The following is a 25,692-nucleotide window of genomic DNA, read 5'->3' on the forward strand; positions in this document are numbered from 1 at the left end:
AGAGAAAGGAGAAGGAATTTCATTTCATCCCTGCAAGCTCTCAGACATCAAACAGGAGTATGCAATTGGTGTTAAATGCAGTCAGGAGAATCAACAGGAGTGCAAATATTACATCACTTGTCCACGGCAAAAGAATAATCCATCAACAAAAACAGTTATTTTTTCTGTTCCATGCCCCTCCCCTTACTGACAGGGATGTAGGATACTAGCACTTGTCAAATGAAGTTGGAGACATTTTCGCTGGCTTCTTGATCATCTTAGTCAGAAGTGGAAAGTTTCCTACTTCACAGGAGGAATCATCTGTTAGTAGAAGGTCCTAGATGTTCTTGACTCTTTTTCACTAGGTAGTAGGGCATGGATAAAAAAAATCACAGATTGTGGCTTAGATGGTCACTTCATACTTCTGAGACTTCTTTTTGTATTAGTAGTTGAATATCTGTCAGTTTTGAACTTAAAACCAGGTAGTTAGCAATCTAATTTGTTTGTACACATGAAAATTTTGCAAACTGATCCCACAAAAGGGAAGGGAGGGTTTGGAAAATTTAATCCAATAATATTTAGGTATATATTCTGTGACAAAGCTCTGTCCTTGCCTCTGTGGGTCCCGCATTTCCTGGTGGATTTCGCTAGCCTCAGAGGCTCACTGTGACCCTCCACATAACCCTTCTTTCTCTAGAGACAAGGGTCACAGTCTACTGAGCCATTTTCATCATAAGCCGGCAAGGGAGGTGAGGAGAAGTTATCCTTCCTTGCACAGTCTCTGTTGTCTCCCAGTCTCAGTGACTAATCAGGGGGGCAAAGGTGTGGGGGGGGAGCCCGGGCCTACCCTCTACTCCGGGCTCCAGCCCAGGGACCCTAATAGTATCAGCTATGGTAGCTGACCTTTTAGAAACATGTCATGTACAATTCCCTGGGCTACTTCCTCAAGCTCCACTTCACCCTTCCCTCAGGGCCTCCTTCCTTGTGCCTGATATGGTGTGTACTACTCCACCTCTCCAACAGCGCAACTTCCTTCCACAGCTCCTGACATGCACCCCCACCTGACTGACTAGGAGGCTTTTAGCTAGTTTCAGCCAGCCCCTGATTGGCTTCAGGTGTCCCAATCAACCTAGCATTCTCCTTGCCTTCTGGAAAGTTCTTAATTGGCCCCTGGTGTCTTAATTGACCTGGAGCAGCTTCCATTTCACTTAACCTGGTAGCAGGGATTTGTTTACCCTGGAGCTAATATATCTATCTCCCCCTACTTTTCTATAGCCATCTGTCCTTGCCCGGTCACAATTCACATTCACTCACCCTGCAAGCTTTGAGCAAACAGTTGCCAGTGCTTAATAAATAATCATAATGAATAATAAACTGCTGAGATTAAATCTTAATGAAAACCAAAATAGTTTTTTCAGCCCTCGTCCTATGAAAATAAAAAAAGTGAAAGGAAGGGAGTTTGTGCATGGATAGTGTAAATCAGATGACAGAAATAGACTTCAGAACAAGAATTTTTTATAAATCTATGCCCTTATCCTGCAGCGATCCTATTTCTCTTCTGCCATAGAGGCAGTGTTGTCAGACTTTGCAGAACTCGTGAATGCAGACTGCCTCTGCTTCACACATGAGCCCAGGACTTTTCACTGTGAGAAGCTATCAGCCTGTTTCACAGCGAAGACTACCCGCATACAGGATGGGTCTCTTCGACAAGAGAAACTGCAAACTGAAGACTGGATTGGTACCCCAACATCCTCTTAGCAAGAATTTGGCCAAACTTAGCCCACCATTTTTAGACTGTTATAATCCTATACAGAGTTTACAAACTTGAGCATTTTTATATTAAATTGGATAGAAAATTTAGAGATGCATGCAACATCCAATGACTATTTTATGTTTTATAGGTAAAAAGAAATGGAAGAAAACCTGCTGTCTCCCATCCTTTGTTATCTTTCTCTTCATACTTGGTTGCGTTATTGCTGGGATCACACTGCTGGTCATTTTTAATGTAGATCCAAAGAACATGACGGTGAATGCTATTCTGATATCGGTTGCATGTGTTGTTGGTTTGGCCTTTATCTTGAACTGTCGTACATGGTGGCAAGTGTTGGACTCAGTCTTAAATTCCCAGAGAAAACGTCTTCATAATGCTGCTTCCAAGCTTCACAAACTGAAAAGTGAAGGGTTCATGAAGGTAAGGATCGATATTATGAATCATTCATTAACACAAAGAAGTATAATAATCCTCTTACTATAGAATGTCATCCATCTGATCAAACCAAACCTCTCAAACATTAGAACAAGTTTTCAAATAAATGAAAATTGCTGTCATCTGAAAATTATATTCAGTGCATATGATCTGTCTATTCAACCAAGGATTACTTGATTGGCTAAACACATCTTCAGTTTACAATTTTACTTTGTTGTAGAAAGACACAATACTCTAGACAATAAATTATCTAAATGACCTTGTAAAGGGGTCCCACTCACCACAGGGTGCTCCTCATTGTGGTTGGGTCTGGGAATTAGATCTCGCGTCTTCTGGCAAGCCCTTCATTGGTTGTTTGCACTGTGGCCCCTCTTTCTCTTGGGCCTCAGGGTGCTCTGTCTTTGTGAGTTGACACTCCAGTCATATCACTGTATAGTGTCCTCCTCTCAAGGGTAGCAAAGTCCTGCCAGACAAGCTGTCTGGATGCTGCCTCAAAAGGTCTTCCATTTCATGTCTCCAGTGCTGTGCCACTTTCCCAGTGGCTGATAGGGGAATGTGGGTCCATCCACTACTCCAGGTTCCAGTTCAGGAACCCTATGACTAGCAATTCAGGTCTGCTCAGACTTTCACCCTGTTGCTGTTTCCCTGGGCTATTTCCTACTCTACCTCTCCATCTCCTTGGCTTTCTCTGGGTTTACCACTGGATATTCCTCTGCTCCCTGTGGTTGCTTCACCCGTCTCAACCTCTTGCCAGACTCCCCCTTCCAGGGCAGGACCCCAGGGCTTATTCTCCTCCTGGGTCTCCTTTTTGTTTCTGGACAACTTTCTTTCTCTCTAGGGAGTGACTGCAGACCTCCTCCTGGCAGCCCCCTCCTGCTCTCACTTCCTGGCTTTATACTCCTATCCTGGCTCCTCCCCCAGCTGCGCTTCTTCTACCACTAGGCCCTGTCAATCCGTTGTTCCCCTCCAGGTGCAACATGTGATGTTAATTGGCCACTCCTGGCCCACATTAGCCTGCTCAGGGCATGTGTGCGTTGGGCACCCCATCATAGGACCTGCAGTAATGTGATAAAAGCAATTGCTTCAAGTACTGTTAAGATTCAATATAATCATAGAAACTTTACCACAAAGTTAATAAAGAATAAATTACTTTGAGCATTGTCAGTCATTTGCCATATCTAGTATCTTTGGTTAAGAAAAGAATGAAGCCAATGGTAGAGTGACTTAATTTTTAAGAGCCAGTTAAACACTTGGTAGCAAAAGTGATAGCGTTTACTGGTGTTCTACTGTTTATAGAGAAACCCGGTGGGGACTCCATAGTTATGGTTGCATTCTAAAATGTGATTAAAATGGGGTTTAAATTCCTGTTTGGCCACTTTTTTCAAAGAGGAAAATCAGTGTTAAATTTCTCAGAGGGTTATATTTTTATATCCTTTGAATTTTTATATAGTTTTTGTTTAGTTTTTCTTAAATTTTTAAGAAGTCTTTGAAATTAGGCACTGGCTAAAATTTGTTCATGACTGTCTCTTTTCCTTGATCAAAACTTACGTGCTCTGCACCTAAACTTGTTTGCTTGGGGCTGGGTTCTCATGAAATCTTGTCTGTCCGATTTAAGTTAGGAGCTACACAGTTCCATCATATTTATCTTACAGTGGAGAATGTTCCATGCACAGCTATTTATGAAGAAAATCATTTCCATCAGGAACTGCACTTGCATCCTTTTGTCCCGCAGTCCACGCCCACTTAAACTTTAAAAAGAGCACTAAAAAATTTACTTACAATATTTATTATGAAGCGTTCTACACAAAACTACAAAAGATATTCAAACAGGAAGGCAGATAGCGTAAATTTTATGCAAAGATTTTCCTTAAGTAATTCTTCCATTTAACTGGAGAAATTAGAAGAAGCTACAGATGTTTTGAACTCTTTTGACTCACTCTTGAAATGCTGAGTTACTGTAAATGTGTATTAATTTATCACTGTTAAATGAAGCTAGTATTGTATTAACTTATGACAGTCTGTGACCAGACCAAAACTACAGAAACTAAAAATATTCATCCTTTCAGAACAGCCCTCTTAAACTTTCTTTAAGAAAGAAAAAAATCCCGTTTCAAATAAATAACTGTGTTTTCATGGTTATTTAACTGATTTCTTTTTTAATTCCATTGTATTTATCTTTTCCCCTTTCAGTAATTAAAGTATTAGTTAATAATATTAAAATATTGTTGGGATAGATAGATAATTTTTAAAAGGAATGACATTTTAAAAAATATATAAAACTTCATTAAAACTAGAATTGTGCTTAGAAAGCCTTTGCCCCAAATCTAAAATAGGTCCTATATTTCCACTAAATAGCTTCTATTCTTTCTTTTAATTTTTAAAGTTTCTTTTTTTAACTTTTGTAGGTTCTGAAGTGTGAAGTGGAACTGATGGCCAAAATGGCAAAAACTATTGATAGCTTCACTCAGAATCAGACAAGACTTGTTGTAATTATAGATGGATTGGATGCTTGTGAACAAGACAAAGTTCTACAGATGCTTGACACAGTGAGTTATTTTGCAGAGATGATTTTTGCCTACCTCCTAGGGAACAGATCCTCAGCTTGTGTAAATAGTCCTAGCTCCAATAGAACCTGTAACTGTTTACACCAGTGAAGGATCTGCTCCCAGAAGTGTTGAGAATAACTCTTTAATGAATAAGTGCTTTGAGATCTAAGGCGCTATGAATAAGTGTCATCTTGAGCTTAGTTTTTTTGGTTGAAGAGTTTTTTCAAACTTCTCAACTAAAATTTATATAAATTAAAAGGATATTTTAGCTGACAAATTTTCAGGAGTTACGAATTTGGTATTAATTTGTAGTGGTATATCAAGCATATTATTTTCATGGTACTATTTAATATAATTACTTCTGACAGTAAATGTAGTAGAAAAAATATGTTGTGTTCTATATAGTTTGTCTATTGAACTCATCAAAACAAAATAAATATAAAATTTTAACTATAAGAATGTTTAATGGCACATAGTAAAAAAACAATTTACAATCTGCCTTTTTTTCTGATTGCAGGTACGAGTCCTGTTTTCAAAAGGCCCATTTATTGCCATTTTTGCAAGTGACCCACATATTATTATAAAGGCAATTAACCAGAACCTCAATAGTGTGTTACGTGATTCGAACATAAATGGACATGATTACATGAGAAATATTGTCCATTTGCCTGTCTTTCTTAACAGTCGTGGGCTCAGTAGTGCAAAAAAGCTGATGGTAGCTTCAACTACCAATGGAGATATTCCATATACAGATACTTCAGGTAAATTTATAATGCAAGGAGACTATAACAATGTTATAAAATAAGTAATCTTGAAACCATTAATCCTTAGCTTTTTAATAACATCTTGTGCAAATATTTGGTAACTTCAGACATTTTACAGTTGGAATAAGCAGATGAAATGGAAGAGTGAAATGTATTTTAATGGGGAAAATGTCATTCTTTAGGAATACATGAAGAAGTTGACAGAAGAGTTTCTCAGAATAGCCTTGGAGAGATGACCAAACTTGGCAGCAAAACTGCTCTTAATAGACGGGTGAGAAAGATAGCAACATAAAAGAAGAGATATTTATAATATGTATCTATTTTTGATTTAATTATGGTAATTCAAAATAATTTTATCACAATATCACCTTCAAAGGCACATCAAACCCTCTCCTTGAAATCAACAAAAATCATCCATTAATAAAAAATCTGACTTGAAGATCAGCAAACTTAGGCTTGGGCAGAGCAGCTGAGAAGCACATTTCAGAGTCTATCCAATTATGGAGACAGCTATTCCACAAACATTTAAATTAGGGCTGTCAGGCGATTAATCACACTGTTAAACAATAATAGAATACCATTTATTTAAATATTTTTGGATGTTTTCTACATTTTCAAATATATTGATTTCAGTTACAACACAGAATACAAAGTGTACAATGCTCACTTTATATTTATTTTTGATTATAAGTATTTGCACTGTAAAAGAACAAAAGAAATAGTAATTTTCAGTTCACCTAATAGAAGTTCTGTAGTGCAGTCTCTTTATCATGAAAGTAGAATTTACAAATGTAGAATTATGTAAAAAAAAAAAAAACTTCATTAAAAAATAAAACAATGTAAAATTTTAGAGCCTGCAAGTCCACTCGATCCTACTTCTTGTTCAGCCAATCGCTCAGACAAACCAGTTTGTTTACGTTTGCAGGAGATAATGCTGCCTGCTTCTTGTTTACAAGGTCACCTGAAAGTAAAAACAGGTGTTCTCATGGCACTGTTGTAGCCAGCGTCACAAGATATTTACGTGCCAGACGCGTTAACAAAAAAAAAAAAAAAAAAAAAATCCACATTTGTAAATTGCACTTTCACGAAGATTACACTACAGTACTTGTATGAAGTGAATTGAAAAATACAATTTCTTTTGTTTATCATTTTTACAGTGCAAATATTTGTAATAAAAAATAATACACTCTGATTTCAATTACAACACAGAATACAATATATATGAAAATGTAGAAAAACATCCCAAATATTTAATAAATTTCAATTGGTAGTCTATTATTTAACAGTGCAATTAAAACTGCGATTAATCACAATTAATTTTTTTGAGTTAATCGCGTGAGTTAACTGTGATTAATCGACAGCCCTAATTTAAATCTAGGGGCTGTTAGCTGGAGTGCCTCAAGCTAATCTCAAATGCTAGGATGAGACACAAGAAGAAAGGTAATAATTTTTAAGTAACTCAGACCTAGATCCATATTTGACTTTGTAGATCCCTCTTTGTAGCCTAACCTTTCATTGTCACTGGTTGGTGCTTCAGAAGCAGGACTCTATCAAGAAGAGTAGCCTGGAACAATGTAGATGCACAGCTTTGATTTCTCTACTTGTTATTCTGTGCAGAGCTTCTCTGTAGTCTCTGCACTTCTGGACAAGGAGAATTAATGTTGTAATCTGTACACCCAGTAGTAGAAATAAACAGCTCCTGTAAAGCTGGTTCTTCTTTGAATAGTGTCCCTATGGGTGCACCACTGTAGGAGTGCTTGTGTCCCTGCATTTGATTTAGTTAGTGTTGGTCCTGCTTTGAGCAGGGGTTTGGACTAGATGACCTCCTGAGGTCTCTTCCAACCCTAATATTCTATGATTCTATGATTGCTGATTGGAGAACTTTGGTAGCAGTGTCCATTAGGACCGCACATGTGCTGACTCTCCTTGTGCCCTGCCTTGAGGCTGCCCCTCCTCAGTTCCTTTTCAACTGCTCCTGGCTAGAGTTAGCAGTCTGTTTGCGACCATTTGCTGCTTTAACATTTCTGTAGTTAGTCTCCCCGGTGTTAGCTATAGTTTTTTTCTCTTTATTTTTTCTTCCCGAACGAAAACAAAAGAAACAAGATTTTATTTCCTCCCCTTTTTTTCTGGAGGATCCTTCTCCCAACGGGGTATGCCTGGTTCACCAGGCTTCGAGAAATGCTTCTCCTGCAAAGAGGCCAGCCCTGTCGCAGACAAGCAGTCCTGGTGCATACGCTGCTTTGGGGAAGGCCACATCCCACAGAAGTGTGGTCTCTGCAAGCAACTCAGACTCAGGTCTTGAAAGGACAGGATGTTGAGACAAAAGATCATCTTCTTGGAAGCAGCCCTCCAACCTCACCTCAGACCTGTGCTGAGAGTCGCCTGGAAAACGTGAGTCTTCCCCACAGCGCTCAACATCCAAGGACCGTGAGTCTAAGAAAGCAGCCCCAGACCCCTCTCATAAGTCATCAAAAAAGAGAGTGGGAAGTCCCCAGATTGAGCCCCGAGCCAGCCATAAAAGATCTCCAGCATGCTTGGTACCGTTAACACCAAGACAATTCCAGCATCCATGGCTCATGAAAATCTGGAGTGGCAGGTACCGTTTACACTCCTAAAGATCCGATGGGCACAGGCACCGAGTCAGTGGTATCAATGGACAAAGATAGGAGCCAGCACTCCAGTAAGAAGATGGTGCCGGTACACACTGTACCATCGGTGTTGTCATCAATGCCCCATCCAGCCCTGGGGTGTTTGGTGTGGGCAAGATTCCCAACTCCATTGGTACCACCAGTGGCACCAGGTTGATCAGCACTGCCAGAATTCCAGCACTTAAGAGACCTCCAGGTATCTGATGTACCAGAGTCTCCTCTTCTTGACACCGGGACCTCAGCACCAAGTCTTCTCCACACACCTCCCCTCTTCAGTGCAGACTCAGACAGCAAGACGGAGGAGGCCGTTTCCCACTATTCCTTTCATACTCCCTATGGTACCCTCTACCAAGAGGCCCCCCGAGCATACCCTCAGACAGCCCCACTACCACATGGGAACCACCACCTGCTTTAGTCCACTGCCCAAGTGGCCATGCTGGGATCCCTGGGCTGTATATCACCCCCATGTTTCTCGGGCTTCCAGTTTTACTCGTGAACCCCTGAGACGTGACCCCTTGGCCATGGCATCCAGAATCTTGGAACCTCCAGAGGAGATTTTGGAAGAACAGGAGGGTGGCACTGAGGAAGAGGTGACTTGGAGGACCAACATATCTTCCTCCTCCCAAGATAAGGCCCATCATCCCTCCACCAGTGTCCTTAGCTGAAGTCTTCCAGCTTTTCCAGGACTTGGCAAAGAGAGTTGCAAATACACTGCAGATTCCCTTGGAGGAAGTCAAGGACACCCATCACAAAGTTCATGTATTACACTCCTCCTCATCCTCTAAAATAGCCCTTCCCATTAATGAGGCTCTCCTGAACCCCTCAAAAACCATCTGGCAGACCTCTGCACAGGTGACATCTATTTGTAAGTGGGCTGGGAAAAAAAAATTATGCCTGGGTGGGGAGGTGGAATTCTTCTCCTCGGTTCCCCCCAACTCCATTGTCGTCTATGCGTTAAACTCTTGGGGCTGTAATACCAAATGAGGTCCATTCCCTATGAATGGGATTGGAAACGCTTGGACCTCTTTGGGATCAAAGCCTATTCCTTGGCCACAGTACAGTTCCGAATCAATAATTATCAAGCCTTAATGGCGAAATATGACTGTCAACTATTGGAAACTTAGCAACTTTATTGATCAGCTTCCTGAGTCACAGCTCGACCAGTTCAAAGCTGGCATCCGGGAGGGAGAGCTAGTAGGCAAAACAGCACTAAAGTCTGCCTTCAGTGCAGCTGGCACAGTGACCCAGTCCATTTTCATGGTAGTGGTTATGTGGCTGTGCCGTGGTTACATCTTTCAGACTTCCCTAAAGAGCTAGTTGACTGTCAAAGACCTTCTCTTTCAAGGCACCAGGCTCTTCGGAGAAGATGGATCCATCTCTTCATACTATTAAAGATTCTAGGGCCACTGTCCACTCGTTAGGGATCTACACTCCCAGACAAAAGACAGAATTCAGTCTGCAGTCCCAACACAAATCACACACCTCCCAGTACACGACTCAGCACTATTATAGAATCAGAGAATATTAGGGTTGGAAGAGACCTCAGGAGGTCATCCAGTCCAATCTCCTACTCAAAGCAGGACCAACACCAACTAAATCATCCCAGCCAAGGCTTTGTCAAGCCAGGCCTTAATCTCTAAGGATGGAGATTCCACCACCTCCCTAGGTAACCCATTCCAGTGCTTCACTACCCTCCTAGTGAAATAGTGTTTCCTAATATCCAACCTAGACCTCCCCCACTGCAAATTGAGACCATTGCTTCTTGTTCTGTCATCTGTCACCACTGAGAACAGCCTAGCTCCATCCTCTTTGGAACCCTCCTTCAAGTAATTGAAGGCTGCTATAAAATCCCCCCTCACTCTTCTCTTCTGCAGACTAAATAACCCCAGTTCCCTTAGCCTCTCCTCGTAACTCACGTGCCTCAGCCCCCTAATCATTTTGTTGCCCTCCACTGGACTCTTTCCAATTTGTCCACATCCCTTCTGTAGTGGGGGGACCAAAATTGGATGCAGTACTCCATGTGTGGCCTCACCAGTGCTGAATAGAGGGGAATAATCACTTCCCTCGATCTGCTGGCAATGCTTCTACTAATATACAGCCCAATATGCCATTGGCCTTCTTGGCAAAAAGGGCACACTACTGACTCATATCCAGCTTCTCTTACACTGTAATCCCCAGGTCCTTTTCTGCAGAACTGCTGCTTAGCCAGTCCGTCCCCAGCCTGTAGCTGTGCATGGGATTCTTCCTTCCTAAGTGCAGAACTCTGCATTTGTCCTTGTTGAACCTCATCAGATTTATTTTGGCCCAATCCTCCAATTTGTCTAGGTCACTCTACACCCTATCCCTATCCTCCATCGTATCTACCTCTTCCCCGCAGCTTAGTGTCATCTGCGAACTTGCTGAGGGTGCAATTAATCCCATCATCCTGATTACTGATAAAGATGTTGAACAAAACCGGCCCGAGGACTGTCCCTGGGGCACTCTGCTTGATACCAGCTGCCAACTAGACATGGAGCAGTTGATCACTACCTGTTGAGCCCGACAATCTAGCCAGCTTTCTATCCACTTTATAGTCCATTCATCCAATCCATACTTTTTAAACTTGCTGATAAGAATACTGTGGGAGACCATATCAAAAGTTTTGCTAAAGTCAAGATATTTTACTTTCACCGCTTTCCCATAGCCATAGAGCCAGTTATCATACAAGGCAATCAGGTTGGTCAGGCATGACTTGCCCTTGGTGAATCCATGCTGACTGTTCCCGATCACCTTCCTCTCCTCCAAGTGCTTCAAAATGGATTCCTTGAGGACCTGCGCCATGATTTTTCCAGGGACAGAGGTGAGGCTGACTGGTCTGTAGTTCCCCAGATTCTCCTTCTTCCCTTTTTAAAAGATGGGCACTATATTTGCCTTTTTCCAATTGTCCAGGACCTCCCCTAATCACCACGAGTTTTCAAACTTTTCAAATTACGAACTTCAGAGAAAGAAATCTATGTTACCTGGGCGTAAACCATTTAGCCCATATTCTTCCATGTTGCAACCATCCACTTCCAAACACAGATTTTGATGTATTGGTCGAGGCATCAACACACCACTCCCCCCAACTGCTACAGCTGACCAACTCTTCCTACCGCCTTGGAATGTTCCGCAGCACTTGGGAACACATAACACTGGACCGATGGATCCTGGAAATTGTTCATAATGGGTATTCCATCCACTTTACCTTCCTCACCCCTCCACAAAACCCTTCCCTATCCCTCTTATGAGAGTTTACTACAACAAGAGATAGTCTCCTCCAGTTAGGAGCCATAGAACCAGTACCTCAACATCTATGAGGCAAAGGTTTTTACTCTTGCTATTTCCTAATACCCAAGAGGAAGGGAGGTTGGAGACCCATGCTAGATCTCAGAGCACTCAACAAGTTTAGCAAAGCTCAAAAATTCAAAAAAGTCACTCTAGCTATGATTATTCCAGCATTGGATCAGGGATACTGGTTTTCGGCCCTCGACCTTCAGGATGCCTACGTCCATATCGCAATCCTATCATCCCACAGACGATTGCTTAGATTTACCCTGGGACAAGACCACTATCAGTACAGAGTACTCCCCTCTGGGCTATCATCAGCTCTGAGAGTATTCTCCAAGGACCTCTCAGTAGTGGCTGTGCACCTATGGTCCCAAGGAATCATGATTTACCTCTACCTGGATGATTGTCTCCTCCATGCCCGGTCCTTTCAAGATGCTTGCTGAGTCACCAAATCCACAATACACTTGTTCACAGAGCTGGGCCTATAGATCGACGCCCAGAAATCAACCCTCACTCCAGTGCAGCACCTGGAATTCATAGGCTGCAACCTTGACTTGTAGGCCAGAGTGCTCTTACTCTGCCCCTGGTCATTGCTTCTCATCACTGACACATACCTCATAGGATGGGGCACACATCTAAATGACCTCACAACAAAAGGCCAGTGGTCATCCACGGAGATATCCCTTTACATCCTCTTCGAGCTCAGGGTGGTCAGGAATGCCTGTACCCATTTCCTCCTGCTGATCAAGGGATCACACACGAGAGTCCTAACAGACAACATAGCATGTATGTATTACATAAACCAAAAAAAGGGAGCCAGATCACCTTCCCTCTATGCAGAAGCAATAAAACTATGGAACTGGTGCTTCTCCCATAATGTTACGCTAGCAGCAGCTTACCTTCCAAGCACACAAAACTTGATAGTGGACAGTGTCAGTCGCAAGTTCCCACACGACCACAAATGGGTGATAAACCCAGCAGTACTCCATGACCTATTCAGGTGGTGGGGGACACCAACCACAGACCTGTTTGCCACTTACCTGAAGAAGAAATATCCATGTTACTGCTCTAGATCAGGGATGGGGCAACACTCCTTGTGCAATGATCTCCTTCTTCCCTGGGACAGGGAACTTTTCTGCATCTTTCCTCCGTTTCCCTTACTGTTGAAAGTCCTATTAAAAATAAAAAGAGAAGAAGCACACGTCATACTGATTGCTTCCACTTGGCCAAGACAGACTTGGTACCCTTACCTGTCACAACTTTCGACATGCCCACAGATCTGTTTCCACTCCACTCTGTACCTCCTCTCGCAGAACGAAGGATGCACTCTACATCCTAGTCTGGGGATTCTTCACCTCAAGATGTGGCTCCTTCATGGTTAGTGCATAAAGATCTCCTGCTTGAAGGAGGTACAAGAGGTATTGCTACACAGTAGAAAGTCCTTGACAAATCTTACTTACCTGCAGAAATGGTCCAGGTTCCGGATTTGGTGTACTTCCCAACAAATCTCCATGACATTGCAACTCTTCCAAAGATCCTAGACTATATACTGACTCTAAAAAGATCGGGACTGTCTCTCAGTTCTCTCCTGATCCACTTAGCAGCTATAGCAGCCTTCCATCGACAAGTAGAGGGATACTCAGTGCTATCATACCCAACCACTAAATGATTCCTTGAGTTGGCTTTTCTCACAACCCCAGGATCCTACCCCTACATGGGATCTAAACCTGGTGTTGAAAGGCCTCCTAGACCTCCCTTCGAACCCATGGCCACCTGTTCACTTACACACCTCTCAATGAAAACGGCCTTCCTGATAGCAATCACCTCGGCTAGAATAGGACAAATAGTGGTTCTGATGGCTCCTCCCTACACACTATTCTTTAGGAACAAGGTTATGCTCAGGCCACATCCAAAATTCATCTCTAAGGTAACCTCCCCATTCCACACAGACCAATTTTCTACCCAAGCCTCACCACCACAACAGGGAGGCTATATTACAGATGTCAGAATAGCCCTAGCCTTCTACCTAGACAGGACAAAGGCTTTTAGGAAGTCTCCTAAGCTTTTCCTCTCTATTGCGGAAAGATCCAAGGGCTCAGCAATATGAGCCCAGATACTCTCCAAATGGGTCTCAAACTGCATTAGACGCTATTATCAGGTTCACAACATGACCCCGCTACAGAGTATTTGCACACTCTCCACGAGGTCTATCTCCTCATCCGCTGCCTTTTTCAGGAATGTCCCTATCTCAGAAATCTGTTGAGTGGTGACAGTACGGTCATCTGTAACTGACCTGACTCTGAAGTCCCAGCCCTCCACTGGGATACTGTTCAGAAGTCACCTACACTGGAGCACCCATAGGGAGACTACTCAAAGAATAAGTAGTTATTAACTTGTTCAGTGACGATGGTTCTTCGAGATGTGTGTGCCTGTGGGTGCCCCACAACCCACCCTCCTCCCCTCTACTTTGAAATTTTTGTCTCTGACTCGGGGGGTAGAGAAATAACTGAGAAGGGTCAGCCCGTGTGCGCTAGCTAGCCTCGTGGCAGGGCACAAGGAGAGACAGCACATGTGTGGGCCTAACGGACATTGCTATCAAAGTTCTCCGATTAGCAGTGCAGGGACACAAGCATATCTACAGGGGAGCACCCAGAGGGGGACACATCTTGAAGAACCATCATTACTGCAGAAAGTGAGTAACTTCTTCCCTTCGCTGCTCCCCACACATGAGCAGAGTCCTTCTATCCCATTTGCAAAGAAAGAAAGGGACTTTTTATGTCCTTAACCACAAAAGCAAAAACTACTACTACTAGCATGGTACTGTGTTGCTGTCTCTCTTCTGCCTCCTATATCAGTTTTTTTCATATTTATAACTTATTAATTTTTCAAAATACAACAAATATATCAAAATACCAGATTCATCACACTACACAAAGTAAATAAAGAGTTAGGAAAAAGGGAAGGGAGGGGAATCAACAAAACTGTTTTCAGGGTCTACATTATCATAGACTGCTAAAAAATCAGCCAAAATTGCTTGGAATTTTTCAGACATTCTCTTCCTGCGGAATTCCAGTCATTTGTTAGCCGTGAGGTCAGCTATGTCACCGAGGCAGGCATCAGTATTAGATGGAGATCAACTTTTCCATTTTTTCAGGTTTAATTTTTTTAGTGACCAAAGCTGCATGATGGAAGCATGCCACCTTGTTACCAGATAACTGCCAGATAGCAGAAATATATAGAAGAATGAAACTTAAGGGGATTAGCTCCAATTTAGCATCCAATATCAGACTGTTCCTTTGACCCATCTCATACGAGAAAATTCTTGATACAAGGGAACTCCGAAAACCCATGAGCTAATGTAGCATCAAAGAAATTACATTTTCAACAGGGGCCAGCATTTATGAGGCCCATTACTATTAAGCTGTGTGGGGACCAGTATATTTGAAAAAGTGCTTTTGGTGAATAAGCCATAGTCTCATGTCTATAGTTGCTTTTTTAACATTAGATACAATTGAATTTCATTGATTTGGAGATAGTTGCATATCTAAATCTCTATTCCAAGTGACTTGCAAATTATGAATCCTTGGCAGAGTTTTTTTGGGCCAGAAAATCCTAAAAGAATACCTCTGGCCAGGAAGGTTTTTTTCAATATAATAAAAGTTCTGGAGGTTGTGGAGCTCCCAATGGATCTGGTCCAAATGTGTTTGTAAGTAAATGCTTTAGCTGGAGATATTTCCATGGTCTGGAGCAGGGCAAGCCAAATTGTTGCTGAAGATCTAGATATGGTTTAAATGCATCATTGTCAATTAGCTGTGACAGTCATCATTCCTCTCTCCGTCCAATCCCTTCACATCAAGATTTTGCCACAGATTTTAAGGGTAGGGTTGCTCTGTAAGACCACCTCTACATGAAAGAATGGATGGAAGCAGAACTTTCTAGTCAAGTTTGACCAAGCTTGCCTAACAGCTGTTATTGTTGGAGCCATCTAATCTATAGTAATTTGATTCTACAATGCCTGAAAGGGAGAGAGAGTATACAAATTCTTGTTCAATCTGTACCCCAGGTGGGGTCTGGGGGGGTCATATCTAACAACCACAAAGAGGCTTGGCTTAGCAACTGCCTCCTATATCAGTTTCTGTGTGACAGATGCTAGGGCTATGAATGGGGATTTTTTGATTCCTCCAAAGCAAAGATATGCTCTTCTGTGTTTTTTTTGCCTTAATTTAAAAAGTGGTTTTATCAATGTTAAAAATTGTTGTGTTCGTACAAAATATTGCGACTTACCATTGTATTTTGTCATTCATAATTGTGGTGTGAAAAAACTCTGCTATTGTTTGTAAGGCATAGTAATGTGGCTTATTAGAAATAATTTACAACTTGTGTTGCTTGTATTGAATATTATATAGTTTAGCCAAAGAACATTTTTTTTTCTGTGAAAATATTTTCATTGTATTTGAGAATAAATCTGTGCCTTTGGCTGAACTTGTAAAAATTAGAATATTTTTAAGCACAAAACCTGAAATGAGAAGCCCTTCAGGTATGTACAGTTTGGAGAAACTAATCATTATTTTGTTTTTTTTTATTTGTCAGGATACTTACCGAAGACGACAGATGCAGCGGACTATTACACGCCAGATGTCTTTTGATCTGACCAAGCTTCTGGTTACAGAGGACTGGTTTAGTGATATCAGTCCTCAAACCATGAGAAGATTACTCAATATTGTTTCTGTGACAGGTGAGTATGACGTGTTCATTGTGCACTCTAAGCAGTATGTTGTGGTGATTGATCAGAATTGTAGTGTGCTCTCAGGAATGGTGCAACACACTGAGGTGCATACTTTCTGTAATATTAGTACAAAAAAATCACAGAAAAGCACTGTGTAAAAATTTAAAATAAGCTAGGGATACTCCAAAATACTTAGTATGAGGAACTATTTAAAAGGTTGTCGGTGAAAGAGTAATGTATATGAAGGGCAAAATTCATGCATTTGTTTCCAAGTGTTTTTTAAAAAATCCTATTTCTAAGGTAAGATGCTTTCCTAGAATGCTAGCAGATGTGGCCAAAAAGAGATTCAATGGCTTCATATCTCAAAAACTAGAACAAAACTAAATGTTCACTTGGAAATTTAAATGTAACCTGAGCATTTTGTAAATCTTCTTTTTAAAAAAAGTCATGTGCTGGGTTTAGTTGTTGGTCATTAACGTTAATGGGAGCCAGAGGGCTAAAACCCTGCTGAAATTATTAGAAAACGTATTCCCATGTGTACGATACATTTAGACTATACTTTTGACATGAAGCATGGTATTCTCATAAGCAAGCTAGGGAAACGTGGTCTACATGAAATTACTATAAGGTGGGTACACAAATGGTTAAGGGTAGTTATCAATAGTGTGATCAAATTGGGAGGACGTATCTACTGGAGTCCTGCAGGAGTCAGTCTTGGGTACTAGTCAGTATTTTCATTAATGACTTGGTTAATGGACTAGAGAGTATGCTTATAAAATGTGCAGATGACACCAAGTGGGAGGGGTTGTAAGCACTTTGGAGGACAGGTTGAAAATTCAAAATGACGGTGGAAAATTGGTGTGAATTCAGGAAGATGAAATTCAATAAAGTCAAGTGCAAAGTATTTCATGTAGAAAGGGAAAATCAAATGCACAACTAAAAAATGGGGAATAACTGTCCAGATGGTAGTACTGCTGAAAAGGATCTGGGGGTTATAGGGACCACAAACTGAATATGAGTCATCAATGTGATGCAGCTGCAAAAAAGGCTAATATGATTCTCGGGGAGTATTAACAGGAGTGTTGTAAGACACAGGAGGTAATTGTCCTGCTCTGCTAGGTATTGGTGAGTCCCCTGCTCGAGTTCTGTCTCCAATTCTGGGCACCTCAATTTAGGAAAGATGTGGACAAATTGGAAAGAATCCAGAGGAGAGCAATAAAAATGATAAAATATTTAGAAAATCTGACATATGAGGAAAGGTTTAAAAAAAAGTGTGTCTGTTTAATCTGGAGGAAAGAAGACTGAGGGGGGGGACCTGATAACGGTCTTCCAATATGTTAAAAGCTGTTATAAAAAGGATGGTGCTCAATTGTTCTGAATGTCCCCTGAAGCTAGGACAAGAAGTAATGAGCTTAATCTTTAGCAAGGGAGTTTTGGGTTAGATATTAGGAAAAACTTTCTAACTATCAGGGTAGTTAAGCTTTGGAATAGGCTTCCAAGGGAGGTCCTGGGTTCCCGTCATTGGAAGCTTTTAAAAACAAGCTGGACAAACACCTGTCAAGGATAGTCTACGTTTACTTGTCCTGTCACAGTGCGGGGGGCTGGACTTGATGAATTCTCAAGGTCCCTTCCAGCCCTACATTTATCTGATTCTATGATTTAAAAGTGGCAAAGAGTCCTGTGGCACCTTATAGATTAACAGACTTATTGGAGCATAAGCTTTCGTGGGTGAATACCCACTTCGTCGGATGCATGGCTACCTTTCTGATACTATGATTTAAATATATTTCCAGATTGTACAATATGGTGTAATGAAAAATGATCACACAGCTAGTACCTTAAGGTGAACTGCAAGGCAAAAGTAACAAAAAAATGTGGTTTTTTTTGATGTATAAAGAAGGCCTCAAAGGTTTTTTATTATTCTTAATTCTTGGCTTTTATGCCCATATTTTTGAGAGGACTAGTGGAATACAACATCATTGAAGACTAGAACCTGGAGCTGCAGCCTTTAGTTGAGAAGTGAATAGATGTTGTTCTTAGAGTAGTGCCCTTAAGGGCGCTCCACTCCAGGTCTGCATGTGCCCCACATGCCGTCAAATGGAGATTTGCACTGGCAGCGTCCATTTGGCTTGTGTATGTGCCCTACACTGAGATTATATAGGGCTGTATGAGTGAACTGCCCTTATTTTCTTCTCAGCTGCCTCAGCCTGAGATGGTGCTCGAGCACGCCTCCACTAAAAGTTTTTTCTTTTAGTTGCTAATTTAATTTTAGATAGTTTGCTTGCTAGTTAGGTTAGTTTGGTAGTTGAGAGAATTAGATTTATTCCTCTCCCCTCTAAGGAGGCTTGCCTTCCTTGGAAGGGCATATCCGGCTCACTGGGGTTAAAACACTGGCTGACTTGCTGGGAGGACATCCTAGTTAGCAGCAGTCACACATTCCTCAGAAGTGTAACTTCTGTCTGGTCCTTAATCTCCCAGTTTTACCTTGCTTAGGATTTAAACTGAAGCTACTAATGATGAAGCACTCCCTTTTCCTCACTTCAGAGCCAGGTCAGAAGAACCACTGTATGCACACTGCTCTCTGGGTAGATCCAGAACTCCTTTGACCTCACCTCAGCTCTCTCTTGGTAAGGGGAAAGCTACAGAGATCTTCTTGAAGAAGAGGAGCTGCACCTCCCTTCATAAGGAGCCTGCTCCTTAAAGACCTCAGTCCCCCAGTAGGTCAACGGTCTCAGAAGCTTCAGCCTCTTGACTTGGTATCATAGCGACAAAGGACTCCTCCGGTATCTGCATGTCTGGAAAGCCCTTAAGCTCTTCCAAGAGGAAACACGTCTGTGACCGAGCCTCAGTACTGTCCAGATATGTCAAAGAAGGCAAGGAGAAACATTCTTTGAGACTGGTACCATCAGACTCATCCTTATTGCTGGTGCCTCCCCAAATGGGTTCCTTGGTACTGTGTAAGCCTAAGGCCCTTACTCTGTTGGCACCTGCCTCAGAATGCTCTAAATCTTCAGTACTGTCTACTTCTAGAGACACAAACACTGTCATATTAGTACTGCCTTTCTGTTTGGTACAACAAGAGTTCAGGTCCACAGAGGATTTATCAGAGATAGGTGAACCAGAATCTCCACTGCTTATGGGTACTGAGTATCTTGTGCTACCAAGACCCTCTCAATCACCGGACTCCCATCTGTCTCTAGTACTACCCGATTCATCACATTTTCAGCTGGGCCTCCTCTTCTGGATGATATAGAGGATGATGATGGAGACCTCCCTTTAGTCTCCTCTATCTCGGTGCAGGGCTCTCCTACCCATCCATACAGGAACCCATTCTTTGAAACACCTGCACAGAGAGAGAGGACTTTCAGAGGAGAGGACTTTCAGGGGACCAGTCTTGGATGCCATTTCTTCTCCTACATGGCCCCCCACAATGGCCATACTGGGATCCCTTGGCAGCAAACCAACAATTTCCCAAGTTTCTGAGTCTTGCCCACTGGGACAATAGATACACACAACTCTCCCCCCCCCCCCGCCTATGCCTCAGGAGGAGACATTTAAGGAACAGAATGTAAGAGCAGATAAGGAAGCTACCCCTCAAACTACACTATCCTCGTCCTCTCCAGATGAGGTGGTTGTGTGTCCACCTCTGTCTGTGACAGAAGATTTTCAGCAATTTCAGGTCCTCCTAAAATGGGTGGTGAAAAATCTGCAGATACCACTCAGTGAGGTCAAGGAACCACAATGTAAGCTGCTGGACATTCTGCAGTTGGCAACATTGACCAGAGTTGTGTTACCTATCAATGATGGACTTTTGGATCCTGCGAAGATAGTTTGGCAGACCCCAGCAACAGTACCACCAACTTGTAAATGGGAGATAAGAAAATATGATGTCCCCCCCAAGGACTCCAAATTTTTATTCTCTTGCCTCCCACCTAAATCTTTGGTAGTGGATGTGCTGAATGAACAAGCCAATCCCAAATGACAAAGACCAGAAGCTTCTGGACCTTTTTGGATGGAAGTTTACTCAACTGCAACACTACAATTTTGGATCACAAATTACAAGGCAATCATGGCAAAATACGATTACCTTTCCTGTGTGAAATTTACTGCTTTTATTGAGCACCTTCTACCACAGCAAAGAAAGCAATTTCAGGCCATCGTTGCTGAGGAACAGTTACTGGCCAGGACATCCCTTCAAGAAGCAGATGCTGTAGCCCATTTCATCTCTAGTGTGGTATTTATGCACAGGGCATCCTGGCTCCAATTGTCAAGCTTTCCCAGAGAGGTCCAAAGCACTGTAGAAGACCTCCCCTTTGATGGTCTGAAGTTGTTTTTAGAGACAACAGATGAGTCCCTACATACTTTAAAAGACTCCAGGGACACTATGATTTCTAGGAATTTACACCCCTACAAATAAATTTAGTAGGTAGCAAACCACTCAGAGATCTTGTCCAATCCAATTCTCTAGGCTCCAAAAAACCCACTGAACCCCTCAGACAGAAATGTAGATTCCAGAGGAAAAGAACCACTCATCCACCTGGCCCAAATACTCGGCATCAAAACACCAGTTTCAATGAGTTAATTGGGGGTTCAAATCCTCCACAGTCTTTACTTCACCATCTGGAGACTGACTTTCCCATTTTCAGCATACATGGGAATGGATTCTTACAGACAAATGGGTCTTGAAGATTGTAACATTGGACTTACATCATCCACTTTCCCTTCCTCCTTCCTTTCTACCACTTTTCTTCATCCCTCTTCAGGGATCTCTCTCATAAGCTTTTTAGTGAGTCAGGAAACACACTCCCACCTTCGTTTAGGAGTGCTGGAGCCTGTCCCTGCTCAACACAAGGGAAAGGATTTCTATTCAAGGTACTTCCTCGTAGCAAAAAGAAAGACAGAGTGTGAAGACTAATTTTAGATTTGAGGCAACTAAATACATTTGTAAAGTCTCTGAAGTTCAGGATGATGACTCTGGCAGCTATAATTCCTTCTCTAAATTCAGGGGATTGGTTTTTTGCCCTTCACCTAGAAGACACATTTCCATGTAGTGATACACACATCTCACAAAAAATACTTTTAGTTATAGGCCAGGATCATTTTCAATACTGGCTGCTCCCTTTTAGAGCTTCCTTGGCTCCGAGAGCTTTTTCAAAAGTTTTAGCAGTGGTGGCTGCTTATCTTCATTGAGAGGCGGTTTTAGTATTCCTGTACCTCAGTGATTGGCTGTTCAAGGGTTGGTCTTACAAAATAATGCTGTCATCCACTCAGAGGACCCGTTCTTTTTTCCCGAAATTGGGTCTTCAACTCAATGTAAAAAAATCCATGTTTATTCTTGTATGGAAAATGTAGTTCATTGTGGTATCCTTGGATTTGTTGACAGCCAGGCCCTACCTTTCCATTGACAGATTCATAAGACAATCAGATCTAGTCAGGACTATTCATAGGAGCACTCAAACCTCAGTGAGAAACTGCCTCCAACTCCTATGTCACATGTAGCTTTGGGAAAGCTGTAGTTTGGGTAATTGTTCTAAACTGTCACCTATTCCTTTGTAATTCTCAAATCCTCCAAAATAACAAAAGTCAAGACTTCAGTATTTCTGATACTTCTAAGGTGTAAAATTATTTGTAAATGTGAAACAATCAAAGAGCAGTAAGAAAGAGTGCATGCAAAGTAATTTCGCCTTTTGCATTTCACCATTAACATAAAATCTCTGACACTCTTGATGCATCCCCTCCCTCGGATACAAAGAGGGTACAGAGAAAATTGAAACTAATGATTGTGCTCTGGATCGATGGAATGAAATATACATATAATTTTGGATACAAGTATGAGAAGTTCCTTACCTTTACAACTTACTGTACTTCAAATATAAAATCAATATAGCATTTCTGTCAACTAAAAAAAGTGGTAATGGAAAGGACCTATTTGCTCCTTTCAGAATAGAAAGTTTTTCACAGTAAAATGTTCTCTGTATGGTCTTGTCTGTGTATGGAGCAGCCTGTAGGGTATGGGTAGCTACATGCTGCATTGAAAACCAGGCTGTGTCCTCACTGCAGTGAAAGGCTCTGGCAGAGGGTAGGCAGTGGAGGAGGGCCTTTCCTCACTGCCTTTCCCCTCTGCTGGAGCCTTTCCCAGTGGTGAGGAAAAGCTCCAACAGGATCTCGCTGCTAGAGCCTTTCACTGGGGTGGGGAAAGGCTTGGGCAGTTCGTTGTGGCAGGGAAAGGGTCCAGCTTTGGGGAGCTGTTGGCACCTTTCCCCACTGCCTTGACCCAGGGGTTTTCCTGCTCTGGCCACAGACCACTACACTGCTGGAAATAGTAGTGTAGATGGGGGAGGAACCGCTTGGGTGTGTAGAGAGCCATGTAGCATATGCCAGAAACTTACAGTATATGTCTACTGTACTTGCCTAAGCAGTGGCCCACCATCTACACTGCTACTTATACTTGTTGTAGGTGGGCATGCTGTGTCTGTACTTCACACACCACTGTAAGTTGTAGACATAGTGTATGATTCACCAACGGGGTAAAATTGGAAAAAGTTTGAGTCAACTTTAAAGTTCTTGTTAATTTTTGTTTTGATGTAAGGCAATTGTACCTCACTGTCCAAATGGATCAGATTTGATTCCCTCCCCACTTTATTACATGTGTCCCAGCATCGAAAGCATTTGGCTCTGAATGACTGTGATTTTAATGAGATTAGAGGGTATTGCTTTTTTAGAAAATTGCATTTGTAGACAAGTTGCTAATGCCAGTATTTCCATTGCATAGAAATGAGATGCAATATAGTATTAACCTTTTTTAAAAACTACTGGGTAACGGTAAATATTAAGTATTTACAAATGTGATTTTCATATGCTCTTTATTGCTTAAATAGATTTTTTGATAGTATTTAGCATAAATATTTAATATACAAATATGAGTTCATTAGGTAGTGTTGGTAGGATAAAAATAGAAAAATTAATAATTGAAGATGTGTCAAACTACCCGGAGAATATTTGGGTGCTGGCAGACAGGCATAGCTCCTGGTGTACAGATTACTAGAGAAATTTCCTATTCATAACAGAATCCTTCTATTGAAAAAAACTGCTCCTAATTTTAAATTTGTCAGATCCGGTTAGTTGGGAACATGTTGAATTTCTAAATAAAATTATATTATACAAATTTTCTCTCATCAGACAAGCTTTTCAGGTTTTTGCTTGTAGATGCTCTTGTTTATAGTCTAATCTGGTTCAACAGGAATGTTACACTAATTATTGTGTGTAAGATATATAGACTCATGGAATCATAGAAATGTAGGTCTGGAAGGGACCTCGAGAGGTCATCAAGTTCAGCCCACTGCCCCAAGGCAGGGCCAAGTAATACCTAGGCCATCCCTGACAGGTTTTTGTCCAATCTGTTCTTAAAAACCTCTAATGGTGGGGAGTCTACAACCTGCCTTGGAAGCATATTCAAGAACTTAAGTACCCATGTAGTTTGAAAGATTTTCCTAATATCTAACCTAAATCTTCTTTGCTGCAGATTAAGTTGATTACTTCTTGTCCTCTCTTCAGTGGACACAGAATCATAGAATTGTAGGACTGGAAGGGACCTCGAGAGGTTGTCTAGTCCAACGGTTCTCAATCAGGGGTATGCAGAGGTCTTTCAGGGAGTACATCAACTGATCTAGATATTTGCCTAGTTTTTCAGTAGGCTACATAAAAAGTACTAGCAAAGTCAGCACAAACTAAAATTGCATACAGACAATTACTTGTTTATACTGCTTTATATACTATGCACTGAAGTGTAAAAACAATATTTATATTCCAATTGATGTATTTTATAATCATATGGTAAAAATGACAAAGTAAGCAATTTTTCAGTAATAGTGTGCTCTGACACTTTTGTATTTTTGTGTCTGATTTTGTAAGCAAGTAGTTTTTAAGTGAGGTGAAATTTGGGGTATGTACTCTGGATGAATTCTGCGCCCCTGCGGGGGCACAGAATTCATATAGTCCACATATTTCTGTGCCCCCCTGCTGGGGGACAGATGCCTCTTCCCTTCCCTGGCATGCCTGGAGCAGCCTCAGAGAAGCAAATCACTGTCGGGAGAGGGGGGCTGGGCATGCGTGCCTGTGGGGAGACGATTACCTTCAGGGGGTGGGGCTGGCCAACAAGCGAGAGAGACTCTGTCCCTCTCACTACTGAGGCTGGCTGGGTGTGGAAGGGGGCAGGTCTTTTTATTATGCACAAGGAAGGCTGTTTCCTCAAGGCAGAAATGTAGCAGTCTGCCTACTAGTTAACTGATCTCATTCTTTGAGGCAGAAATGTAGCAGCCTGCCTGCCTAGTAACGTGTCTGTAACTTCTTGAGAATCGAAAAAACATTTAATTAAATATTGGTATCAAATTACTGAAAATTGTTTGTTTTTAAATTAAAGAAAATAGCTTTTTGTTAAAAAACAATAAACCCACATTTTGTTAATGTTGCTGTTGATGGTTAATTGATCTCATTCTCTGAGGCAGAAATGTAGCAGCCGGCATGTGTAGTAACATTGTTAATGATCCTATTGTTAGTTAACTGTTCCTATTCTCAATCAATTCCCCCAGGAGCATAAAACCTGTAAAAGTTTTAAGACGCCTACGTTGCCAGACTGATGTAAAGCCTTATAAATGACAGTAAGGGAATCCACTAGGAAGATCTATGTGCTTTCTCACTTTTTTCCTGTGCCAAAGTGGCACAATGGGGTTAGATTACAGCTCAGGATTTATTTTACTTACCCATTTAAAAAAAAAGGCTTTGAGGGCAAATAAAACATTTACCAAGCAGTCAAAAAAAAATGTCAGGACAATCACAGCCAAGCACTTCTCAAAGTACCCAGCTAGGTCCAGAACAATGATTAGCAAAATTGTATGACTTTCAAGTGTGAAAGTCTGAGCAATTGAAGGAGTTCCTCCAAAGGACTGTTTAAAGATGGATCATAGCACACATCCTGTGGATATGTGACCCCAGGTATGAAACTTACTCCTGGGGGAATTCTGCACCAAAAATTAAAAATTCTGCAGCAAAAAAATTCTGCACACAATATTGAAAATACTTCAAAATTCTGCATATTTTATTTGTCAAAATAGTGCAATATAATCATGCTAGTTTCAATTATTTTGTTAATGTATTTCAAAATATCTGTCACAAGTATGTCTGTAACAATACAGACCAAAAAAAAAAATTCTAGTAAATTTTTTTGACCAATAGATTTCTTACTAGATTTATTAATACAGAACTTTGTGTGTGTAATTAATTTAAATTACAATACAGAACTGTATTTTCTGCACCTGTCAGAAGCAGTGCAAAGGCTTGGGGGAGTCAGAGGTAATGGAGGAGCTGAGGGAGAGGGAAGGAGCTTAAGAGTGAATCTGGAGGATGTTGGGTGTGGGTAAGAGAAGGGTTGTTTTTTGTTGTTGTTGTTTTTTGGGGTGGGGATTGTTAGAGCTTTGGGAAGCCTCCCCTATGCAGACCCTGGCTGACCCCCAAGCCTCTC

General features: G+C 41.5%; 1 protein-coding gene across 4 annotated transcripts in view; it reads left to right on the forward strand.

The window, feature by feature from the left end:
- KIDINS220 (kinase D interacting substrate 220) overlaps positions 1 to 25,692 on the forward strand; it is a 162,111-nt gene that overhangs the window by 55,497 nt on the left and 80,922 nt on the right. For all 4 annotated transcript variants that reach the window (XM_077812560.1, XM_077812562.1, XM_077812563.1 and 1 more), the window contains 5 exons: positions 1,881 to 2,170; positions 4,591 to 4,731; positions 5,249 to 5,492; positions 5,678 to 5,766; positions 16,040 to 16,184. In XM_077812560.1, the coding sequence (XP_077668686.1) occupies positions 1,881 to 2,170; positions 4,591 to 4,731; positions 5,249 to 5,492; positions 5,678 to 5,766; positions 16,040 to 16,184 (909 nt within the window). The remainder of the gene's footprint in view (positions 1 to 1,880; positions 2,171 to 4,590; positions 4,732 to 5,248; positions 5,493 to 5,677; positions 5,767 to 16,039; positions 16,185 to 25,692) is intronic.

This window comes from Eretmochelys imbricata, chromosome 3 (assembly GCF_965152235.1).
Source record: "Eretmochelys imbricata isolate rEreImb1 chromosome 3, rEreImb1.hap1, whole genome shotgun sequence".
NCBI classification, from domain to species: domain Eukaryota; kingdom Metazoa; phylum Chordata; order Testudines; family Cheloniidae; genus Eretmochelys; species Eretmochelys imbricata.